The following is a 19,784-nucleotide window of genomic DNA, read 5'->3' on the forward strand; positions in this document are numbered from 1 at the left end:
TGTTTCTGTGTGCTTTATGATCTTATACAGTGTGAGTATAGTTTACCTGTTGAAATTGGCTTCTTTTGAACATCGACCCTGTTTTGAATACTTTTTTTGGTGATTTACCCCAAGGACTTGAGGGCAGGTGTCCTTTCCAACCCCGTGTGCATCCTTATTCAGAGATCATTAGCACCAGTTTTAAAGATGTTGTTATGGGAAATGGTCTCAAGGTGGCAGCATTTCTTCCTGCCCAACTCTGGTTACTTAGGCAACCAGAGCCTGAGGGAAAGCCTTGCTCCTGGATTGTCCAGTTTCAGCTATGACAGAAGTAACATACAACCAGGGCGTATTGTGTCTCTTGATTTCTTCCCCCTTCCCTCTGGACCTGAGATCCCCACCACCAGGAGTCTTGGAGCCCAGGGGACTTTTCGAAACTCTTCCATCCCAGAAGTTCCAGCATCCTTTGGGTGCAGTAGGCTTGGTTTAGCTGTAGGAGGACCTCCCGCCACCCCCCAGAGCTGGAGATTGTCTAGGTCCTTTGGTAGAGGGCTCATTGCCAGGCACATCTTCCTTGCCCACTCAGATCCAAGACACTCCAGCCTTGGGACCCAAGTCTGCTCAGGGATGTGACACCAGCTTAGGTCACCAGGTCTGAGGGGCCTAGAGTCAGCATTCCCATTTCTTTTTTTTTTTTAATTGTATCATTTGAATTGGGGAATATAAATGATTTACAATGTTGTGGATTTTTTTTCCCCAATAGATAAGAACTTTATTCACTTATTGGAGAAGGAAATGGCAACCCACTCCAGTATTCTTGCCTGGAGAATTACATGGACAGAGGAGCCTGGCAGGCTGCAGTCCGTGGGGTTGCAAAGAGTCGGACACAACTGAGTGACTCTCACTTATTCACTTATGTCTAAACATCTAAATGTTCTTTTAGGGTGCTTTTCCCATATAGATTATTGCACAGTGTTAATTAGGGTTCTGCATGCTATACAGTGGGTCCTTCTGGATCTTTTTATAATTAGGAGTGTGTATATGAATGAGCTATTTTCTCCCCACACCCTTTCCTTCCTGGTAACCATAAGTTATGAAGCTGTATATTGTCACCCTACTTATTTAACTTATGTGCAGAGTACATCCTGTGAAATGCCAGGCTGGATGAAGCATAAGCTGGAATTAAGATTGCTGGAAGAAACATTAATAACCTCAGATATGCAGATGACACCACCTTTATGGCAGAAAGCAAAGAGGAACTGAGGCACCTCTTGATGAAAGTGAAAGAGGAAAGTGAAAAAGCTGGCTTAAAACAACATTCAGAAAACTAAGATCTTGGCATCCGGTACCATCACTTCAAGTCAAATATATGGGGAAACAATGGAAAGAGTGACAGACTTTATTTTCTTGGATGCCAAAATCACTGCAGATGGTGACTGTAGCCATGAAATTAAAAGATGCTTGCTCCTTGGAAGAAAAGCTATGACCAACCTAGACAGCATATTAAAAAGCAGAGACATTACTTTGCCAACAAGGGTCTGTCTAGTCAAAGCTATGATTTTTCCAGTAGTCATGTACGGATGTGAGAGCTGGACCATAAAGAAAGCTGAGCACTGAAGGATTGATGCTTTTGAACTGTAGACTCTTGAGAGTCCCCTGGACTGCAAGGAGATAGAAACAGTCTATCCTAAAGGAAATCGGTCCTGAATATTCATTGGAAGGACAGATGCTGAAGCTGAAACTTCAATACTTTGCCCATCTGATGCAAAGTATTGGATTGCATCTGATGCCCATCTGATGCAAAGAACTGACTCACTAGAAAAGACTGATGCTGGGAAAGATTGAAGGCAGGAGGAGAAGGGGACAACAGAGGATCAAATGGTTGGACGGCATCACTGACTGGACGGACATGAGTTTGAGTAAGCTTCGGGAGTTGGTGATGGAAGCCTGGTGTGCTGCAGTCCATGGGGTCGCAAAGAGTCGGACACGACTGAGCACCTGAACTGAACTTAACTGGATCCAAACCCCCGGGGACTTCAGTCATCACCTGGGTCTGGGCTGGGTCGGAATTAGGCCACAGATGGGAAACGAGGTTCTCCTTACTGCATTTCCCTGTGATTAAGGTCACAAGGTCAAACATGACTTGGCTTGTTTTCTGTATTTCTTTCAAGCAGCTTCCTTGAAGTTTCTGAAAGTCAGAGATAAGGAGCTGGTCTGGTGGAGTCTTCCATAACAACAACTCGGCTTTTGATCATTAATCAGTTAGGTTGATACACTGCTTGCCCAAGGTGGGGGTTGTTGACTGATCTTTAAATATCTTTAAGATTGCTTGAATTACTAAAGTAAAACCCTTCAGGGTGTGAGAATAACAAAGCCCTAGTGGAGGAGCTTCCACTGATAATACAGTAAGTCTGCCCATCATGGGCATCTGGGTTCCCAGCTGCCCTACCCTGCCTTACTGCTTTTATGCTTTGGTTCTGATCTATCACAACCCTCTGACTCATGCTTTCAGATTCTGCCCACCCAGCAATACCCTTAATACTCTCTCCAAGCCTTGACTCTTTTTTTTTTTTAATTTTTCTCCATCTTGGTTATTTATTTTCAAAATTTTATTTATTTTTGGCTGCTCTGTGCTTCTCCCTGCAGTGCCTTCTCTTGTTGTGCAGCACAGGATCTAGGGCATATGGGCTTCTGTAGCTGTGGCCTTAGTTGCTCTGTGGCATGTGCAGTCTTCCCGGGCCAGGGATTGAACCTGTGTCCCCTCCATTGACAGGCAGATTCTTTACCACTAGACTACCAGAGAAGTCCAAGACTTGACTCTTGGTATTCCCTTTGTCAGGAATATTCTCCTGTTTCTCTTATGCCCCACTGTTTCATGATCCATTTTTAAAAATGAAATGACCACGTGGATTCTTTTTGTTTTAGTTAAGCTCTTTTGCAAGACACGAGGATTAATAGTCCAGCTCAAGTAATGGAAGTTTATTTTAAGATGGCACAAGTCAATAACAGGGCTTCCCTGGTGGCTCAGTGGTAAAGAATCTACCTGCAATGCAAGAGAAGCAGGAGATGCTGGTTTGCACCCTGGGTTGGGAAGATCCCTTGGAGGAGGGCGTGGCAACCCACTCCAGTATTCTTGCCTGGAAAATCCTATGGACAGAGAAGCCTGGTGGGCTACAGTCCGTAGGGTCGCAGAGTCGGACATGATTGAGGCAACTGAGCATGCAAGTCAATATGGAAGATAGGCAAACCATGGAAATCCAAGAACAGGAACTCTTCTGGGCGCAAGATGACTCCAGGAATCTCGGCGGCAGGAACTAAGGATCTTCCGTGTACTGTTCTGCATTTGTGTGACTCATCTACTATTAGGGATGTTCTCGCTTCTGTATACTCAGTTTCTGTTTCCTTAGAACTTAGCCCTACTCAAGAAATACAACTTGCATCTGGCCCCACAACTTCCTCCCTCCTTACATCGTTTTAGCTTTGGCTTCTGCCCCTAATTTCCTGATTTTCTTCTTGTTTCCCATTTCAGATTCTAGAGAGCAACCTGCTGCTATTTTACTTTTTAGGCACAACCTTCTCCACTGAGCTGCCCCATTAGTATCTGATCAGCCTGTGGATCTGGGTGATTTGGGGGGATTGACTGTCCACACATGGTCCAATCAACTGTGGACCAACAAAACTGCCCAAGTTCTCTCTTAACAAGGGCTGTGAGTATACCAGTTACCGTGATTGCTATAAACAAGACACTTTCCCTTATATCATCTCATGTTTATCCTTATAATAATCTTGACAATAGATATCATCCTATTTTCTACAGATGAAGAATTTAGGGAACAGAGAGCTTACCCAAGGCAAAGCCAACATGCAATCTCAAATCTGTCATTAGAAATCACCATCCAGAAGCCTCAAGGAAGCATGTTAAGTGAATTTCTCTTGAAACAAAATTACAAGGCAGAGAGATGTCAGAGAAAGGACAGCACTGCTGCTGCTGCTGCTGCTAAGTCGCTTCAGTCGTGTCCAACTCGGTGCGACCCTGTAGACGGCAGCCCACCAGGCTCCCCCATCCCCAGGATTCTCCAGGCAAGAACACTGGAGTGGGTTGCCATTTCCTTCTCCAATGCATGAAAGTGAAAAGTGAAAGTGAAGTTGCTCAGTCGTGTCCGACTCTCAGCGACCCCATGGACTGCAGCCCACCAGGCTCCTCCGTCCATGGGATATTCCAGGCAAGAGCACTGGAGTGGGGCGCCACTGCTGCCCTTTGTTCCTCCCATGACTGCATAAAGAACAGGTTTTCCCAGGAGAACTCACCCAAGGTTGATAACTATGTGTTTGTGCATGTGTTTGAGACTGTCCTGTGGGTTCAAATCAAGGATATTACTCAGAATAAAGTCTGATGGATAAAGTCTAAAACAGACCCATCTTGTACCATAATCTACCTTAAGGTACATGGTAGATACAGAGGTATCATCTTAACCTAATATAAAAAAAATCTAGATTTACAAAACCAGTCAACAAAAGTATAGTTTTTTTTCCTCTTGCTACTTCTTTCCATCTTATTCTGGACCCTGGGTTATGGCATTGGTGTAGGAGTGGCTTGAAGAAAAACCCTAGGCTTAAGGCTCTTCAGATTCTTCTCTGTCCCAGAATAAAAGTCAGGAAGATTCTGCATGCGTGGCATATGGGAACAGGGTGAGTGTGGTGGGACCAGCAGTGGGCGTGGGGTGGGGTGGGGGAGAGGCGGAGGGGAAGGGGTGGTAAATAAGTATCTATATACTAATATACCTCTCCCTGATGGTGTTTGGGTACAGAGTGTGGTGAGACCAGTGGAGGGTGGTAAGTTAGTATCTATTTACTAATATACCTCTCCCTGATTAATGAGGAGATGGAAAAACATAAGAATTTGATGAAATAATATAAGGGAAGCCTTTAGAATATTTCCTGGCTATATTAGTTTACTATAGTTGCTCTAATCAGTTCAGTTCAGTCGCTCAGTCGTGTCCAACTCTTTGTGACCCCATGGACTGCAGCACACCAGGCTTCCCTGTCCATCACCAACTCCCGGAGCTTATCCAAACTCATGTCCATTGAGTCAGTGATGCCATCCAACAATCTCATCCTCTGTTGTCCCCTTCTCCCCCTGCCGTCTCCCCTCTGGAATCTTTCCCAGCATCAGGGTCTTTTCCAATGAGTCAGTTCTTCACATCAAATGGTCAAAGTATTGGAGTTTCAGCTTCGGCATTAGTCCTTCCAATGAATATTCAGGACTGATTCCTTTAGGATGGATTGATTGGATCTCCTTGCAGTCCAATGGACTCTCAAGAGTCTTCTCCAACACCATGTTCAAAAGCATCAATTCTTCGGCGCTCAGATTTCTTTATATTCCAACTCTCACATCCATACATGACTACTGGAAAAACCATAGCCTTGACTAGACAGACCTTTGTTGCTCTAATAAATTACCACAAACTTACTCTCTTAATTCATACAGATTTGGGAGTGATATCACCAAGATAGAATAGGAGATTCTTGCTTCCATCCCCAACAAAGATCAACCATTAAATAGCTATTCAGGAATAAAAAACAGCTCTGGAGTTCACCCAAGAAATTTCAGCAGCACTTGAAAATAACAACAACAACTTGAGAATAACCACACCAAAAAGGAAGGCAGGCAGCTTCATTTTGTCTGCATCAACCCATCCCACAAGCTGGCATTGCTCAACACCAAGACAGACCTCTCCAATTTGTACTCATCAGGAAAGGAAGAACAGGGTGAGCAACCAGCTTCTCCTGCCTTTGGGGGTCCCACAGGAAGGACCTGCTTCAGTTCACCCCACTCAGAGACTGGCAAAGCTGAGGTGTATGAAGATAGCTAGGTTTGGGGAAGAAAAGTGGGTGATTCCAGTGGTAGTCACACAATCAGAGCAACCACAGTTCCCAGTAACCTGCTCTGCAGGTGAGCCCAAAAGCTTTCAACACTGAAGAAGCTGACAGCCTGCACAGCTGCTAGGGACGCTCTGCGGCTTTCACTGGCATTTGTCCAAAGGTAGTTGGATTTGCTAATGCCAACATCCTGAGTCCCTCCCCTTGCCCAGTGGAGCCCAGGAACCACACTGGCAGCCAGCCCAGGCCTCTGCAGCTGCATGAATTGAAGATGCCCGGCTAGACCTCTGCAGTTCACCCCCGCCACTGCATGCACTTGACAAAAGCCCCTCTAGCTCTGTACTTGCATGCCACAGGCCTGACGCCTGTCACCAGACTCCACTAGTATATATGGATGTCCATGGGGACACTGTGCAGCCAAGGCAGAGCAGGCCAGTGACCTGGGACCCTGCAGCTGCTTGAGGGCCTGGATCAGGCTCTGTCTTTTGTCACTGGCCTGCGCCAGGGCACTCACCTGCACTAACCCCTCCAAATGTGTACCTGTGTGCCCTTAGCCCAATCCCAGGTGGGCTCCACGGCCACATGCTGGTGGTGAGACCCAGCAGCCATGGCGGTGCATACAGCCAGCCCGGGCCCCTGCAGGTGCCAGTGCATGCACAGTCGGCCCTGGCCCTTGCTGCCTGCCCTGGTCCCCAACACCCCATGTGTGTTAGCAATTACCCCTGCCGCTGCAGGCACCAGCAGCCAGCCCCCACAGCTCCTGTGTGCATAGCTCCAGCCACCACTGCTGCTTGCCCTGGTCCATAGCAGCTGGATCTGGGGATACTGCTGAGGACTCCAACAGCCCTTGCCGTCTCTGTGGACTCCCAGTATCACTTGTCAACGGGCTGGGGACCCTGACGGACTGAGAGAAATGAGTCACCATGACTCCCGGTCCTGGTGCCACCAAAAGGAGTTCATTACCATTAGTCCTATGTATAAGAAATGCTGAAAGGAGTTCTTCAAGCTGAAATGAAAGGACGTTAACTAGTAACAGGAAGATAAAATTATATTCCAACAAGTTGAATAATTTAAAAGAAATGGATGAATTCCTAGAACCATACGATCTACTGAGTCTGAATCATGAAGAAATAGAAAATCTGAATAGACCAATAACAAGTAAGGAGATTGACTCCTTACTTTCACTCCCAGGGCTCAGGTTCGACCCCTGGTCAGGGACCTAAGATCCTGCAAGCACTGCAGCCAAATTTAAAGAAAAAAAAAAAAAGACATTACAGGATATAGACCAATATTCCAAAGATCAGATGAATATAGATACAAAAATTCTCAACCAAACAGTAGCAAACCAAATTAAACAGCATATTAAAAGGATCATTCACGGTTATCAAGTGAGCTTAATCCCTAATGCAAGAATGACTCAACATAATGCAAATCAAAATGAGTAAATTTTGGAGATCTTAATATACACCTTAGTGACTACAGCAAGTAACTTGAAGTATTCTTGAAAGTTTCCATGAGAGTGGAACTTCAATGTTCTCACCAATACAATGACAACAAAATGGTAATTATATGAGCTAAAGGATGAGCTAAAGCTAATAAACTAGCCCTGTAGTTTTAAACATCTCCTAATATAAACATGTGTCAAACCATCACATTGTACAGCTTAAACTTACACACTGTTATATGTAAACAATACCTCAATAAAGCTGGAAAAACACACCAATACATATTTATTCTCTTAAAATTCTAGAGGTCAGTAGTCTGAAATCAGTTTCTCTGGGCCAAAATCAAGCTGTCTGCTTCCTCCTGAGTCTCTTTGGGAGGATCTAATAAGTTGTCTTTTCTAGCATCCAGAGCTGCATCTTTGTTGACACCTTTCTCTATCTTGAAAGCCAGCAGTTAGCATATGGCTTCAGTTCTCACAGCATTGAAGACCCAGCACAGCCAAAAATAAATAATAAATACATGAAATTATTTTTGTGTGTGTGTGTAATAACGTTTTATTAAAGTATAAAGGAGATAGAGAAAGGTTCTGACATAGGCATCAGAAGGGGGCAGAAAGAGTACCCGCTTGCTAGTGTTAACAATGAAGTTATATAGTCCAAAGAATGTCTGGAGGTTGTAAAGACCTCATCAGACCTACTCCCATAATTTACATTTTAAGATAACACTGTCCTCAGGCAAGATACATCCTTGTAAAGACCAGGTCTACTCCCATAATTTACATTTTAAGATAACAGAAGGTTGAATCCAAAGACTGTCCTTAGGCAGGATACATTATTGTTATATAATCCTAAGGAATGTGGAGAAAGAAAAAAAGTTTGTCCTTTCTTCCTCCTTGAGAATTCCAGACCCCTCTCTCCTTGGGGACCCCTAGACTCCTTATCAACCTGCCTAGGAACTGACTCTCTCATTCCCCCCTTTTCTTTTAGGAGAATTATGTTGCCAGGGAATAAAATTATTAAAAATAAAAACCTTGGATCTGTCCTCTGCACTCCATCTCCCTTCCACCACTTGTCTAAGTCCAAGTTACCTTCCTCAGCTGACATCTGGCAGTCACCCAACCTGTGCACTTGCTCCCACTTCTCTGTCCCAGCTGCACTGCTCCCACTACCAAACGCCTCTCTCCCTTGGATGGCTCTAGATTAAAATTCCCTGCTCTCTTAGTTCTTTTTCTAACGCTTCTTTCTTGAGATTTGTTAATGGCAGATATATTACCAGTTCCTTGGGGGAAGTCCATGAATCTCACCCGCTGCATATGAATTTTACTGGCTTAACTCTCTTGAGTAACCTTATTTTTTAAGATCTGCAGGAAATCTCATGGTTGCTTTTGTGTTTGTTTTTATTGATTTATTTATTTACTTTGTTGTAAATAACCAGGTTTGAGTAATTGAATACTTGATGACAAAACGGAGAAATCTGGAAATCAGAGATTTTGTAACTGTTTTGACCTTTGCAACATTAAGGCCTTGAGACACACTGATTTTTCTTGTTAATGCGCCGTGTAAAATCCCAGATCTGTAGTAACCCAGTATCAGTGAAGGATGTTCCCCCTTTCTCTGGATGTGTGACCCCAGAAGATATGCATCCTGTGATTTAATTTTTAAATTTCAAATTAAGTTTTTCTGGCAGAATTCTATTAACAAGTTGTTGAAGTTGTATTCAGTGGAGAGTGCCTAAAAGTGCTGTGTTGTTTGGGAAAGTTAGGCCGAGGCCCAGAGAAGCTGTGCTAAGCAGCCCAGCAGGAAAGGCAAAGCCAGCATTTTATCCTTTATTCAGTAAAATGCCTAAAAAAAAATCTGTTCCTCACCACTGTGAATGCTGGTCTCTGTTAGGAAATTACATAGAAAGCTGACAACAATACTGTAATAAGGACTTGCTCTTTTTTGTCTTAAAAATGTCAGTTTCTTAAGAATCTTTATCAACTCACCATGTTAACTTTTCTATAAAGGGCCCTAGTCATAGAGTATTTTTAAAATGTATCTCTTGGACTTCCCTGATGGCACAGTGGATAAGAATCAGCCTGCCAATGCAGGGGACATAGGTTCTATCCCTGGTCTGGGAAGATTCCACATGCCTCCGAGCAATTAAGCCCCTGCGCCACAACTTCCGAGCCGATGTGTTGTAACTACTGAAGCCCGCACACTCCGGAGCCTGTGCTCTGCAACAAAAGAAGCCACTGCAATGAGAAGCCCACTCACCACAGCTAGAGAGTGAGTAGTCCCTGCTCACCACAACTAGAGAAAGCCAAAGCGAAAGCAACGAAGACCCGGCACAGCCGAAAAAACAAAAAGTATCTCTCCTGCCCTTCCAAATCTCTTGGTCTTCAGCCAATAGCCTTCAAGAGAGTTTCAAAGTGCTATTGCTCAGGAGAAAACAAATACCACTCCACGTGTGGCAGTTGTGTCATTATTTTAGTGACTTTTGGTTCTGATGTTCTGTTTTCTTAAAACTCAAGAAGTGTCTACTTCAAGCAGCCTTCAGCTCTTAAGCCATTCCTGAGGCTTTCTCCATCTTCATTGGAAAAACCTTCTGGGAGACTGTGATGAAATGCTACAAGGCAAGAAGGTGAAGCTGTTTTAAATTCAGGTGCCTGAATGAAGGCAAGCAACCCCTAGTTAGTCATCTTTCTACGGCCTGCTCAGCAGAGTGCAGGAGCAGCCTGGGGAACCAGCCAAGCACAGCCAAAACTTGTGGGAGGCGTCTCAAAGCAAAAACATGACTGACTCTGTAAGTCCCCTACAAAATCCATCCCATTGCCTTGTTATACCTTGTAATACTTCCCCCCGCCACCAACACACACACTTCCCTTTGTGTCATTATTGGCATTCCAAAGTCTGATCCATGTTCATCATCAAATATTCTTTTTTGAGCTCCTTCATTGTATAGACCAGTTTACCAGGTTCTGTTTAAGAAATGAGGCCTTAGCCCCAGTGGGTTTCCAGTACATCTGAGGAAGGGATGATTACTAGTGAAAAGACAGGCCATGCCCCATATGTGAGGCACGGAGTAGGTGCCACACCGAAACATCGTCAAGAAATAAGGTGCTGGGGAAAGTGTCCAGGAGTAGGTGAGAGGATCTGGTAGAGTGTCTGGAGGAGGAAAGGGTGTAGGGAATGAAATCCATACACTGTCTTCAAAGTCCTCAAAGCCGGGTTGGGTCTTTGCAGACTTAGGCCTTCCCAGAGGGCAACTCTGTCCCTTTAGAGTTAAACTTCCCTGTTTCTTGAAGGGGAGAGAGGCTTAAAGGAAGAATTTGGGCAGAAATCGTGCTTCTAATATAAAAAGCAGAGCTGGGTAAGAGAAAGGGACTCACAGATTCCATTGCATGGCTTCCTTACACTGATGCATCAGGCCCACAGGGTGATGCACCGTTTCATTCATTCGCTTCTGGTGCCAGGCACTGTGCTGCATTCTGGGGACATGCGCCCAACGTAGACACTGCATCCGTGCAGCACCTGTTCTCCACTTGTAGACCATTGGCCACCTGCAGCCTCAGCATTCTCAATGCTAATAATACAGACCCTAAGGCCTCAGCTGAGACTAGACTTACTGTATCAAAATCTCTGTGCTGGTCCTGAGAAACTGCCCCACACTGTCCATCCTCATTACTCCGCAGCTAAAGCTTGAGAACTCTGGTCTGAGGGGTACTGCCTCTGCAGCCTACTTTCAGGGCAGACTGGTCCCCTTGGATGTGAGACAGACCAACTGTGCACTGCAGGTGGAGCTGGGTTGGTCTTCTTCAACCCTCCCCACCCGCTTCCTAGCTCTCCCTCTCCCTTCCCTACCCTCTCCCTTCACTCTCTAACCGTCTTCACACCCTGCCCCCACCCGCTCCCCCTCCCCCCTCCCGCCCCCGGCTAGCCCTGGGGAAGGCTAGCCCCGCCCCTCTCCGCTAGCCCCGCCCTGGCTGTCAGGGACAAGGAGGCCCCGCCCCGAGCTGGGCGCGCGCTCCCAGTCAAAGCCCAGCCTCCCGCCCCTCACCCCCAACCCTCCAAGGGGCCGCCAACCAAGCCACCTCACCAGCTGCGGACAGCGGCCCCGACCCGAGAGGGAAAGAGCGACAGACATGGCGGCGGCCAAGCCCGAGAACCTCTCCCTGGTGGTGCACGGACCCGGAGACTTGCGCTTGGTAAAACTGGATCGGGAGTGGGAAGACTAGCCTGTTCCTGCCCTACTCGCTTCCAAGCCCAGCCGCAGTCTCAGCTCGCCAATTTCAGCGCGGTGCGGGCCCCACACTGCGCGTCCCGGCCCGGCGATCGAGCTGGTTACCATGTTGGGGGGAGGGGGACAGTTGGCCGTTCGTTCTAAGGTGCGGTGAGCAGGGTTCTTGTAACGTCCCTCCCGGAACCTAGCCCCGTGGCCGGCACGTGGCCAGAGCCTAGGAAGGTTGCAAAATGATTGAAGCCCTCTCCCTCCTTTGCCAGCTTCGGATTTATAGACCTGCCCCTTGTCATTGCATTTTGCAGAAGTGATATCAGACGGGCTGCCTCATTTAGGACACGTGCTGGGCTTCTTTTCTGGTTAGACAGTGCAGGCAGAATGAAGAGTCAGGAAGACATTTAAAAGCTGGGGGACTCGTATTTAATCTTTCTTGCTTGGGGCTGATCACACACCCTTTGCAGGATTATTATGATCAGCAGAATTCCTAGCACCTAATAGATACTCTGAAAGTGCCAGCTTCTTCCACGTTTAGTGCCAGCACAGATCTCCATCTCCAGGACTCTTGGTGTTCGCCATGCCTGTGCCAAATTTATGGATCTTGATAGTATTCATGTCTCTAAAGCGCATTTCCTCCTTACCTCTCTTAGTCCACACCTGGTTTATGTTTCAGCCATTTTCGTTCCCGTTCCTTCTCCCTTGTCTCTTTAAGAGCAATATGTATGTGTCTTCTCCACCCCAGACCCTGCCTCTGCTCCCTTGCTCATGGGACCAAAGTTCTAGGAGCTGCGGAGTCAGCCTTGTAGTTGTGCCAGGGCTCCTTTGACAAAGTCCGTCTCAAATGGGCCTGGGCTGTTGGTATGAGGGACGGGTCCTGTGCCAGCCATCTCTCCTATTCCCTAGCACTTCCTTCCCCCTCAGAGAGAACATGCACCAGGATCTAAATTGGAGAGACTTGGAAAATTATCCAGCTTTAGTCAAGTAGTTCTTGACTATTTGATAATCAGTGGTTTCTCTCCCCATAGAATGCAAACAGATTGAGTTTGGCAGCAATTTCAGAGTTCATGGACTTCCTTTACAGCCCTCCTTCATAGATCCTCTAGAGGTCTGTGGACCCCAGAATGCCTGCCCAGAGCCAACTCAGTTGAGGGAAGTGCCATCCCCAAGGTGACAGGCTTCATTAGTTAACAGAGCCCAGAAAAACCCAGAGTTTCAGACTCTTATTCCAGTGCTCTTTCTACTCCCCTTGGAGCCTCCAGCCAAGATCCTGGATTAAAGTGTCACTGTTAGTTTTTATTGCTGCAAACACCAGATGGTATTATGAAGAAAGGAAAGTGGTACAGCTATACACAGCTTACAGAGTGATCTCAAACTCAGCCTTGCATCCTACAAACATTTACTGGATGAGAGGGAGCCTGCTGTGTGCCATACACTGGGCTGGGGGCTCATCGAGGAGGAGGAGGACACAGCCCTGACACCCAAGCTGCTCTAGACACTCAGATGCACTAAACGATACAAGTGTGAGGGCTTTGCTGGAGGCCACAGAGAGTTAAGGCCTCACAGGGACCTTTAGCCCAGGGAAGAGGCCCTAGAGGAGATGGATGCTACTTGAGGACGGAAACTAGGGGACATTCAGGCAAGTGGAAAAGCAAGTACAAACTAAGAGCAGGACAAAATTGTGTGTCCTCTTTTCTGGTCTTATAAATATGTGATGTACTGAATGCTCAGACTTCCCATGTGGCGCCAGTGGTAAAGAACCCCCCTGCCAAGGCAGGAGACATAAGAGACGTAGATTGAATCCCTGGGTTAGGAAGATGCCCTGGAGGAGGGCATGGCAACCCACTCCAGTATTCTTGCTTGGAGAATCCCCATGGACAGAGGAGCCTGGCGGGCTATAGTCCATAAGGTTGCAGAGAGTCGGACACAAATGACGCAGCTTATCACGCAGGCACTGAATTATCAGGGCCTGCCTTAAGGAAAGTCAGTGTACCTAATAATAAGCAGAACTGTAATTACACCCCCAGGCTCTCCTTTGCCTTAATTCCTAAACTCAGGCTCTCCCACTGGTCAGCCAGACTGTTTATGTGGCTCTGTAGAACTAAGCATTGAACATAGAAGAGGGTGGGGAGGCTCACCTAAAATTGGTTTTATCAACTGTGCCTTAAAAGCCACCCACTGCCCAAATTAGGGGCTGGGATGGGGTGAGTGTATCCGAAAGAGATGAGAATGTGATAGGCTGAAGAATGTAGCCTGTGGTGGTGGGGTTGGTACACTTACTGGGTGAAAGGCTTCAGGGTGGATTCAGGAAGACCCCAACTCTTGGAGGTGATGGGGTTCATTTACTGGACAAAAGAGAGTAGATTAAAATGGTAAGTTTGGTTTGAATTTAAGATGTCTCTGGGACAGGACCTTTTGGTGTCTCTGAGAACCTCCCAGATTCCTCTTGTCCATGGGATTCTCCAGGCAGGAATACTGGAGTGAGTTGCCATTTCCTTTTCCAAACACTTGCAACCTAACACAGACCCTTCTGGCCCTCGCCACTCCCTCCTGAGCATGCGTGTCCCCCAGCACCTCCATAGGGAGCCAACTGGTGGGATATCTCTGCCCTTGCACCCCCTTAAAGCACCCCCTTAAAGCAGATAGGCTAAGTGTTTTGGGGTTGAGTTGGGAGTAGACATCTCAGCAGCCACTTGAAACTTGTGGCCTGCCTACCAGGAAGGAAACCTGATACCCAGCCTTCCTCTAAAGTGCCTATGAAAAATGCAGGATTCCCTTTTCTTTCTCCAAGCTGTGGCTGCAGGGAAGGAAAAATTAAACTCCTTCACTATTAGGTAACTAGTGATCACGACAGTCACAGCAAGGGAGGAGTCAGTGCTCCTTGGCCTGGGGACTTGGGCCTGCACTGTGGTTTGGGCTCTGGAGCATTTGTAAGTTGGGTGGTAAATCAGAGTGGGAGTGTGTACACATATATACACTGAGAGATTGCGGGTTTCTTTATAATTCCTTATAATGAGGACTTAGGACGTTCACTCCTTCACTCTTCCTTACCCCTAGCATTTTAAATAGAGAACATGTGGACTTGAAAGAAACAATGGAAGAGGTGACCAAGCTGATGCACAAACAGCTTATCAGCAAACACTGTCAGCTCGCTGAGGTCCTCTTCAAATGGAGACAGTAATGAGATCACAAGCCAAGTAGGGGCCAGAGTGGCCAGCAGCTCTACTGCTTCTGGTTGTGTGACTTAACAGATTACTTTCCATTTCAATTTCCTGTCTTTATAATGGGGATGGTAGTAGTACTCACCTCTGAGTTGTGTGAGAATTAGATAGCACTGGAGAGCAAGAAATTTTCCTGTACCCTTCTAGGTTCTTCTGGCTGGTCTGAGATAGGACCTTGACATGAGATAGGAGAAAACCAAACAAAATTTTATTAAATGTGCATACATGACAGAGACCCAGGAAAACTGAGAAACTTGCCAAAATGGCCAAAGCCCTCACCTTAAATACCATCTACAGCTAAAGAGAAAAGAAGATGTTGAGGGTGGGGAGAGTCAGTTATGGGAGGTTGCCAGGGAAAGCTCAGAAAACAAGGGTAAGGTTGTTATACAGATTTAAGTCATTGCCTTCTCCACTGACGAGTTTCGAGAGATTTGGTCATCTTCCTCTGTTTGGTACATTGAGGAAGACACCCTTATAAATGGAGATTTTCCTTACAAATATGTCACTTGGGTTTTCAGAACATATTGAAAAATAACCAGCTTAAAATAATTAATATGCCCAAGAGACATATTTTGGGGTGGCGAATTCTGCTCCCTTACAGAATTCTTTCTCTGAATTCTTATTTCATGGAGTTGGGATATGAAATAGTCTAATTAGTTTTTCCCCGAAGAATCTATTTGAGGGAAGTTATTTAAATAGTTTGTGTTTCCCAAACTGTCTGAGATAAAGGACCAATTTAGTTTTGTTTCCAATTGGTCATGGATCAATATGTTTGTATCACTGCATTTGGATGTTGCAGCAATGTCAAAATGCTGTAAACATTTCTAAATGCCCCTGCCAATAATTTCTGTACATATTGCATCACCTATCAGCAGCAGTCCATTGACCATGCTGAGAACACGTTATCTCCCTTATTCTTGCCGACCAGCTCTCAGATTTCAGGCAGGAGCCTGGGGACAGGGAAAACAAGAACAGCACAGCCCCCACCTGGTGGAGGGGATGTAGTCAGATGTTTTTGTTTTATGATTAGCTGTATGAAGAGAGAACTGGTTAAAGGAAAATAATCATTTCAGAGCGATGGGTTGATGTTAATTATAAAGGACAGAGAAAATAGTGCATTGGCATCAAGTTTAAACATTAATCAGAGTACCATGAAGATATTTCTTAGTTTTTGCTCTGTGAGGAAATGTATTATATCTGATGTCCAAAGAATTCCTTTGAATCTATAATGATATTTTAAAAGGTGAGATAATTCTGAGTCTGTAATACACATTCAAGGGGTCCCTTTCTTGCATATACACTTTGCTGTTAAGATTTTGGTTGGGGAGGAGAGGATTATAGAAAGAGGGGAGTATGAACACATGGCAGCTGGGGTGATCCTAAATGTCAGGTCTCTCTCCCTGGTTTTGCCACCAGTAGGCTGAGCTGCCTGCTTCTATAGGATTAAATTATAAACGGCCCCCGAAAGGCTTTAAGGAACAGCTGGGCTAAACTGGGAGATTACTGTGAGTGAGGAAACGAGGCTGCTTAACCCTTTAATACCTGAGCTAGACTTATCAGTCAGAGGCAGTTGAAGCTGAATCTAAAACTCCTTCAGAAAACAGGAAAATGGGGTAGTAGCAAATAGGCCAAAGAAATAACTCCTTTCTTTTTTATCTTAATTATGTTCCAACAACAAAACAAAACCAGATAACAACAGGCAATTAAATCCAGCAAATACTGCCATCTGTGCCAACAGATGCCATAGAAGGGCAGTGCCAAAGGCCAAATGCAAAAGGCCAGGAAGTACAAAGCTAACATTTTCCCCTAAAAGCAGGAGGAGCAGTAAACAATACCACAAACAGGATTTTAACATTTTATATTATACATCCTGGCACTACTAACAGACCTGGTAAAAGTAACCCTGTTCTGGTAGGAACACTAGAATTATGGATGGGTGTGGGGTAAATTTCTTTCAAAATTGCATGACAGAGAAATTGAGGAGAAATGTATACTCATATATAACATTGATGTCCACTTCATAAGTCTTTTAGTGTGGCTGTTAAAGCTGGCAGTTTTCCCCAAACTAGATTTACATGAAGAACACTAATTATTGGAGAAAATATGGTCAAATTTTGTGAAGTGATATTCAGCTCAATAATTTTTTAGAAATGTTAATGTTCGGTTACCTAGACCTGAACGCAGTGAGCACTTAATCAGTAAATAAAGAACCACCTAATAGGTTCATGCGTAGTTATGTCCATACGTTTTGAATAGGGAGGAATTTTTTTAAAGTTTATCACTGCTGAGACTCTTTTAACCATCATGTATGGATTCAATTAGGTGCTGCGGAAGCTCAGGAGAGGAAGGGTGGTGGGGATAGAGAAGGGTCTTTTTTGCAGGAGGTGATTGTTTCTCTCCATGTTCGTGATTCATCCGTGCCAGTCCCAGGGTTACAACCATCTATTGGACAACCTCACCTGGATGTCCCTGACACTGCAATCTTTATACATCCAAACCTCAAATCTCCCTGAGTTCCCACAGGAATTAGGAAGCCATTCCAGGTAACTCCCTTCCCCTCACTTCTCACCTCCTGTGGGATCTCAAGGAAGAAGAAAGGGGATTGACCAGTGGAGAAATGGCCCCCTTGAGGTGAGGGAGTGAGTGTGGGGTGGTTTGGAAATTGCAGGAGGCTTGCAAGGAGGTAAATAGCTTGCAAAATGAGGGGGTTTAGGATTTTGCAGGGCCACTGGGCACTTTAAATGAATTTGCAATTTAGAAAGATTGTTATCGGCAGAAGACTGGTTGGAGCCCAGAGAGCCTGGGCTGGAGGCTGGAGACCCGCTCAGTGAACTTTGCGAGAATGTCTGACTCTTCTACTTTGACCTTGAGTTTGCCAGGACCAGTGTCGGCTAGAACAAAGCCTCTTAGGATAAAGTGGCCAAATTGAAAACCTTTGAATTTTCCTCATACCCTCAAAACACCCTTCAAGCCCTCAGGGGAGGGGAAAAGTTGAGGAGTGAGGGAAGCAAAAATAAGATTTTCTGCTCTGGTCTCCTTAAGGGTGCAGGGCAGCCAGCCAGCAGGTTGACAGGAGACCTGGCAAGTAGCGCAGGTGGCAAAGGTGGGCTGCAAGGACCCTTGGTGAGAATGGCCGCTTTCTCCCAGCTGTGCCCTTTGTCCCTTACTCTGAGGCAGGGGGCACGGTCTTTACACTCAACTGTTAGAATCAAGCCTAAAAAAATGCTGGAATCCTACTTGACTTTTCTCCTAAATTCCAGCCTTTTCAGAAGCAGTCTAGTTCCCTTAATGTTGACCTAAGAAACAAGAGAAATACAACTTTTCCCCAAAATAGTTTTAAAAGTTACCCTTTCAAAAGAAAAAGGACACGGTTGTCTAGAGCTGGTTCAACCACGTTGTGAGCTGATTTTACAGAAAGGATTTTGATTTTATTTCTTTTGTAATAAGAGCTAACATTTACTACGAGTCAGGCACTCTTTTTTTTTTTTTTTTTTTCTTTTTGGCCGAGCTGCACAGCTAGTGAGATCTTAGTTCCGCAACCGGGGATTGAACCCAGGCTCTTGGCAAGAGAGAGTTTGGAGCCAGTGGACGACTGAGGAATTCCCAAGGGCTCTGTCTTTTATGATTATCTTCATTAGACAGAGGAAGAAGATTCAAAGTCCAACGACCTTATGTAACTGCCCCAAGGACACACAGCTCCTGGAGGGGAACCTGTGTTTCAACACAGATAGGTGATTCCAGAGTCATGTTGGCTGGAGGAGGGGGAGGGCATGTTCTCCTAATTTCTCCTCATCTTGAGACCATTGCTACCATCCAGGCAAGACGTACTCAGATGGACAACTGGAAGTTGAGGAAAGGGGGCCAATAGGGCATACTCAGGGAATATATATTTAAGCTAATTTGAGAAAATATATTTAGGAAAGGCAAGATAACATTTGGGATGTGAGATTCCCCTGAGATGATTCTGTGTTCCTACAGAGTTCTTCCTAAAGTATTTACATGATTTATTTGTTGTGGTGGTGGTGGAGGAGGAAGACCTGAAGGGCATAGAAGGGACTCAAAGTGAAAATGCTGTAAAACTTACATAACTCAGTAAAGAGTGTTCTTCAACGCCTCTCTATCCCTTGGTTACTATCACTCACAGAAAAATAAGAAATCCTGTTCAAGAGAGTTTGAATATGTGTGATGACAAACCTTTGGGAATGAAGAAAGGGGCCAGGGGGTTAAAAGTGAAATTATGAGATCTCAGAGGAGCCAAGAAATTTTGATACATGAGAAGTAGGATAAATGAATATCACCACCGTAATATGAGACAGAAAAGGAGATTAAGTAAACAGGATTTAGCCAACATCATACCAAGGAACCAACCATAAATGAAAAGCAGGATTTTTTTTAATAACCATGCTGTAATAACTTTTGAAAACATTATGAGCCCTGCAGCTATGCTTAGGATAATATTTACAAACTTAAGGACTGATCTTAACATGGTCTTGTGCTCGGGTGGCATGTCTCCTGCAGAGAAGAGAGAGGAGAGCCAAACTGAGCTGTAAGAGTCTTTAGACTCAGCAAGAAAGAGAACAGAAGAAGACAGATGATTTTCAGGGAGGAGTATGTAAGTTCCCCATGTCTGTTCTGCTACTAAGGAAAAAGCAGGTTATTGGCACAGCACCCTCTAGTGTCCAGGAGAGACACTGCAGCTTTGCCCATGTGGTAAGACCAAAGTTGGTGAGCTCTGTTAACTCCCAGTTACAATAATCTCTGGTGACCCAAGGGCAACTTGGTGCTCCTAACTGTTGCTTTGAGTTTGGATCTTACCATCTTTCCATCCCAAATTCCCAGTGCCTGGAAAGTTGCCTACTAGCACCTTAGGGGGTTGTGGGGGTAGGGGATGGGTGGGGATGGGGAGAGTGCAGTTCCATGTTTGAAATAAAAAGCCTTACTTACTCTTAGTTTCATTTTAGCATGTAATTTAAATTTTCATTCCGTATAACAGAAACATAACCTTACACAGCAGTCTCTGATGCTGTGTAATGTCAGATGTGGGAC

General features: G+C 45.3%; 1 protein-coding gene and 1 long non-coding RNA gene across 2 annotated transcripts in view; one reads left to right on the forward strand and one right to left on the reverse strand.

The window, feature by feature from the left end:
- Positions 1-8,692: 8,692 nt before the first annotated feature.
- On the reverse strand, positions 8,693-11,164 carry LOC123328029. The gene is made up of 2 exons (XR_006542740.2): positions 10,676-11,164; positions 8,693-9,912 (listed from the first exon to the last, which is right to left on the reverse strand). It is a non-coding gene; the product is annotated as an uncharacterized LOC123328029 (long non-coding RNA).
- A 144-nt stretch (positions 11,165-11,308) lies between these two features.
- Positions 11,309-19,784, forward strand: part of SORD (sorbitol dehydrogenase) — a 36,001-nt gene continuing 27,525 nt past the window's right edge. Inside the window, exon 1 of the mRNA XM_006076303.4 lies at positions 11,309-11,491. Coding sequence (XP_006076365.1) covers positions 11,429-11,491 — 63 coding nt within the window. The 5' untranslated portion in view covers positions 11,309-11,428. The remainder of the gene's footprint in view (positions 11,492-19,784) is intronic.

The sequence above is a fragment of the Bubalus bubalis genome, chromosome 11, assembly GCF_019923935.1.
Source record: "Bubalus bubalis isolate 160015118507 breed Murrah chromosome 11, NDDB_SH_1, whole genome shotgun sequence".
Taxonomy (NCBI): Eukaryota; Metazoa; Chordata; class Mammalia; order Artiodactyla; family Bovidae; genus Bubalus; species Bubalus bubalis.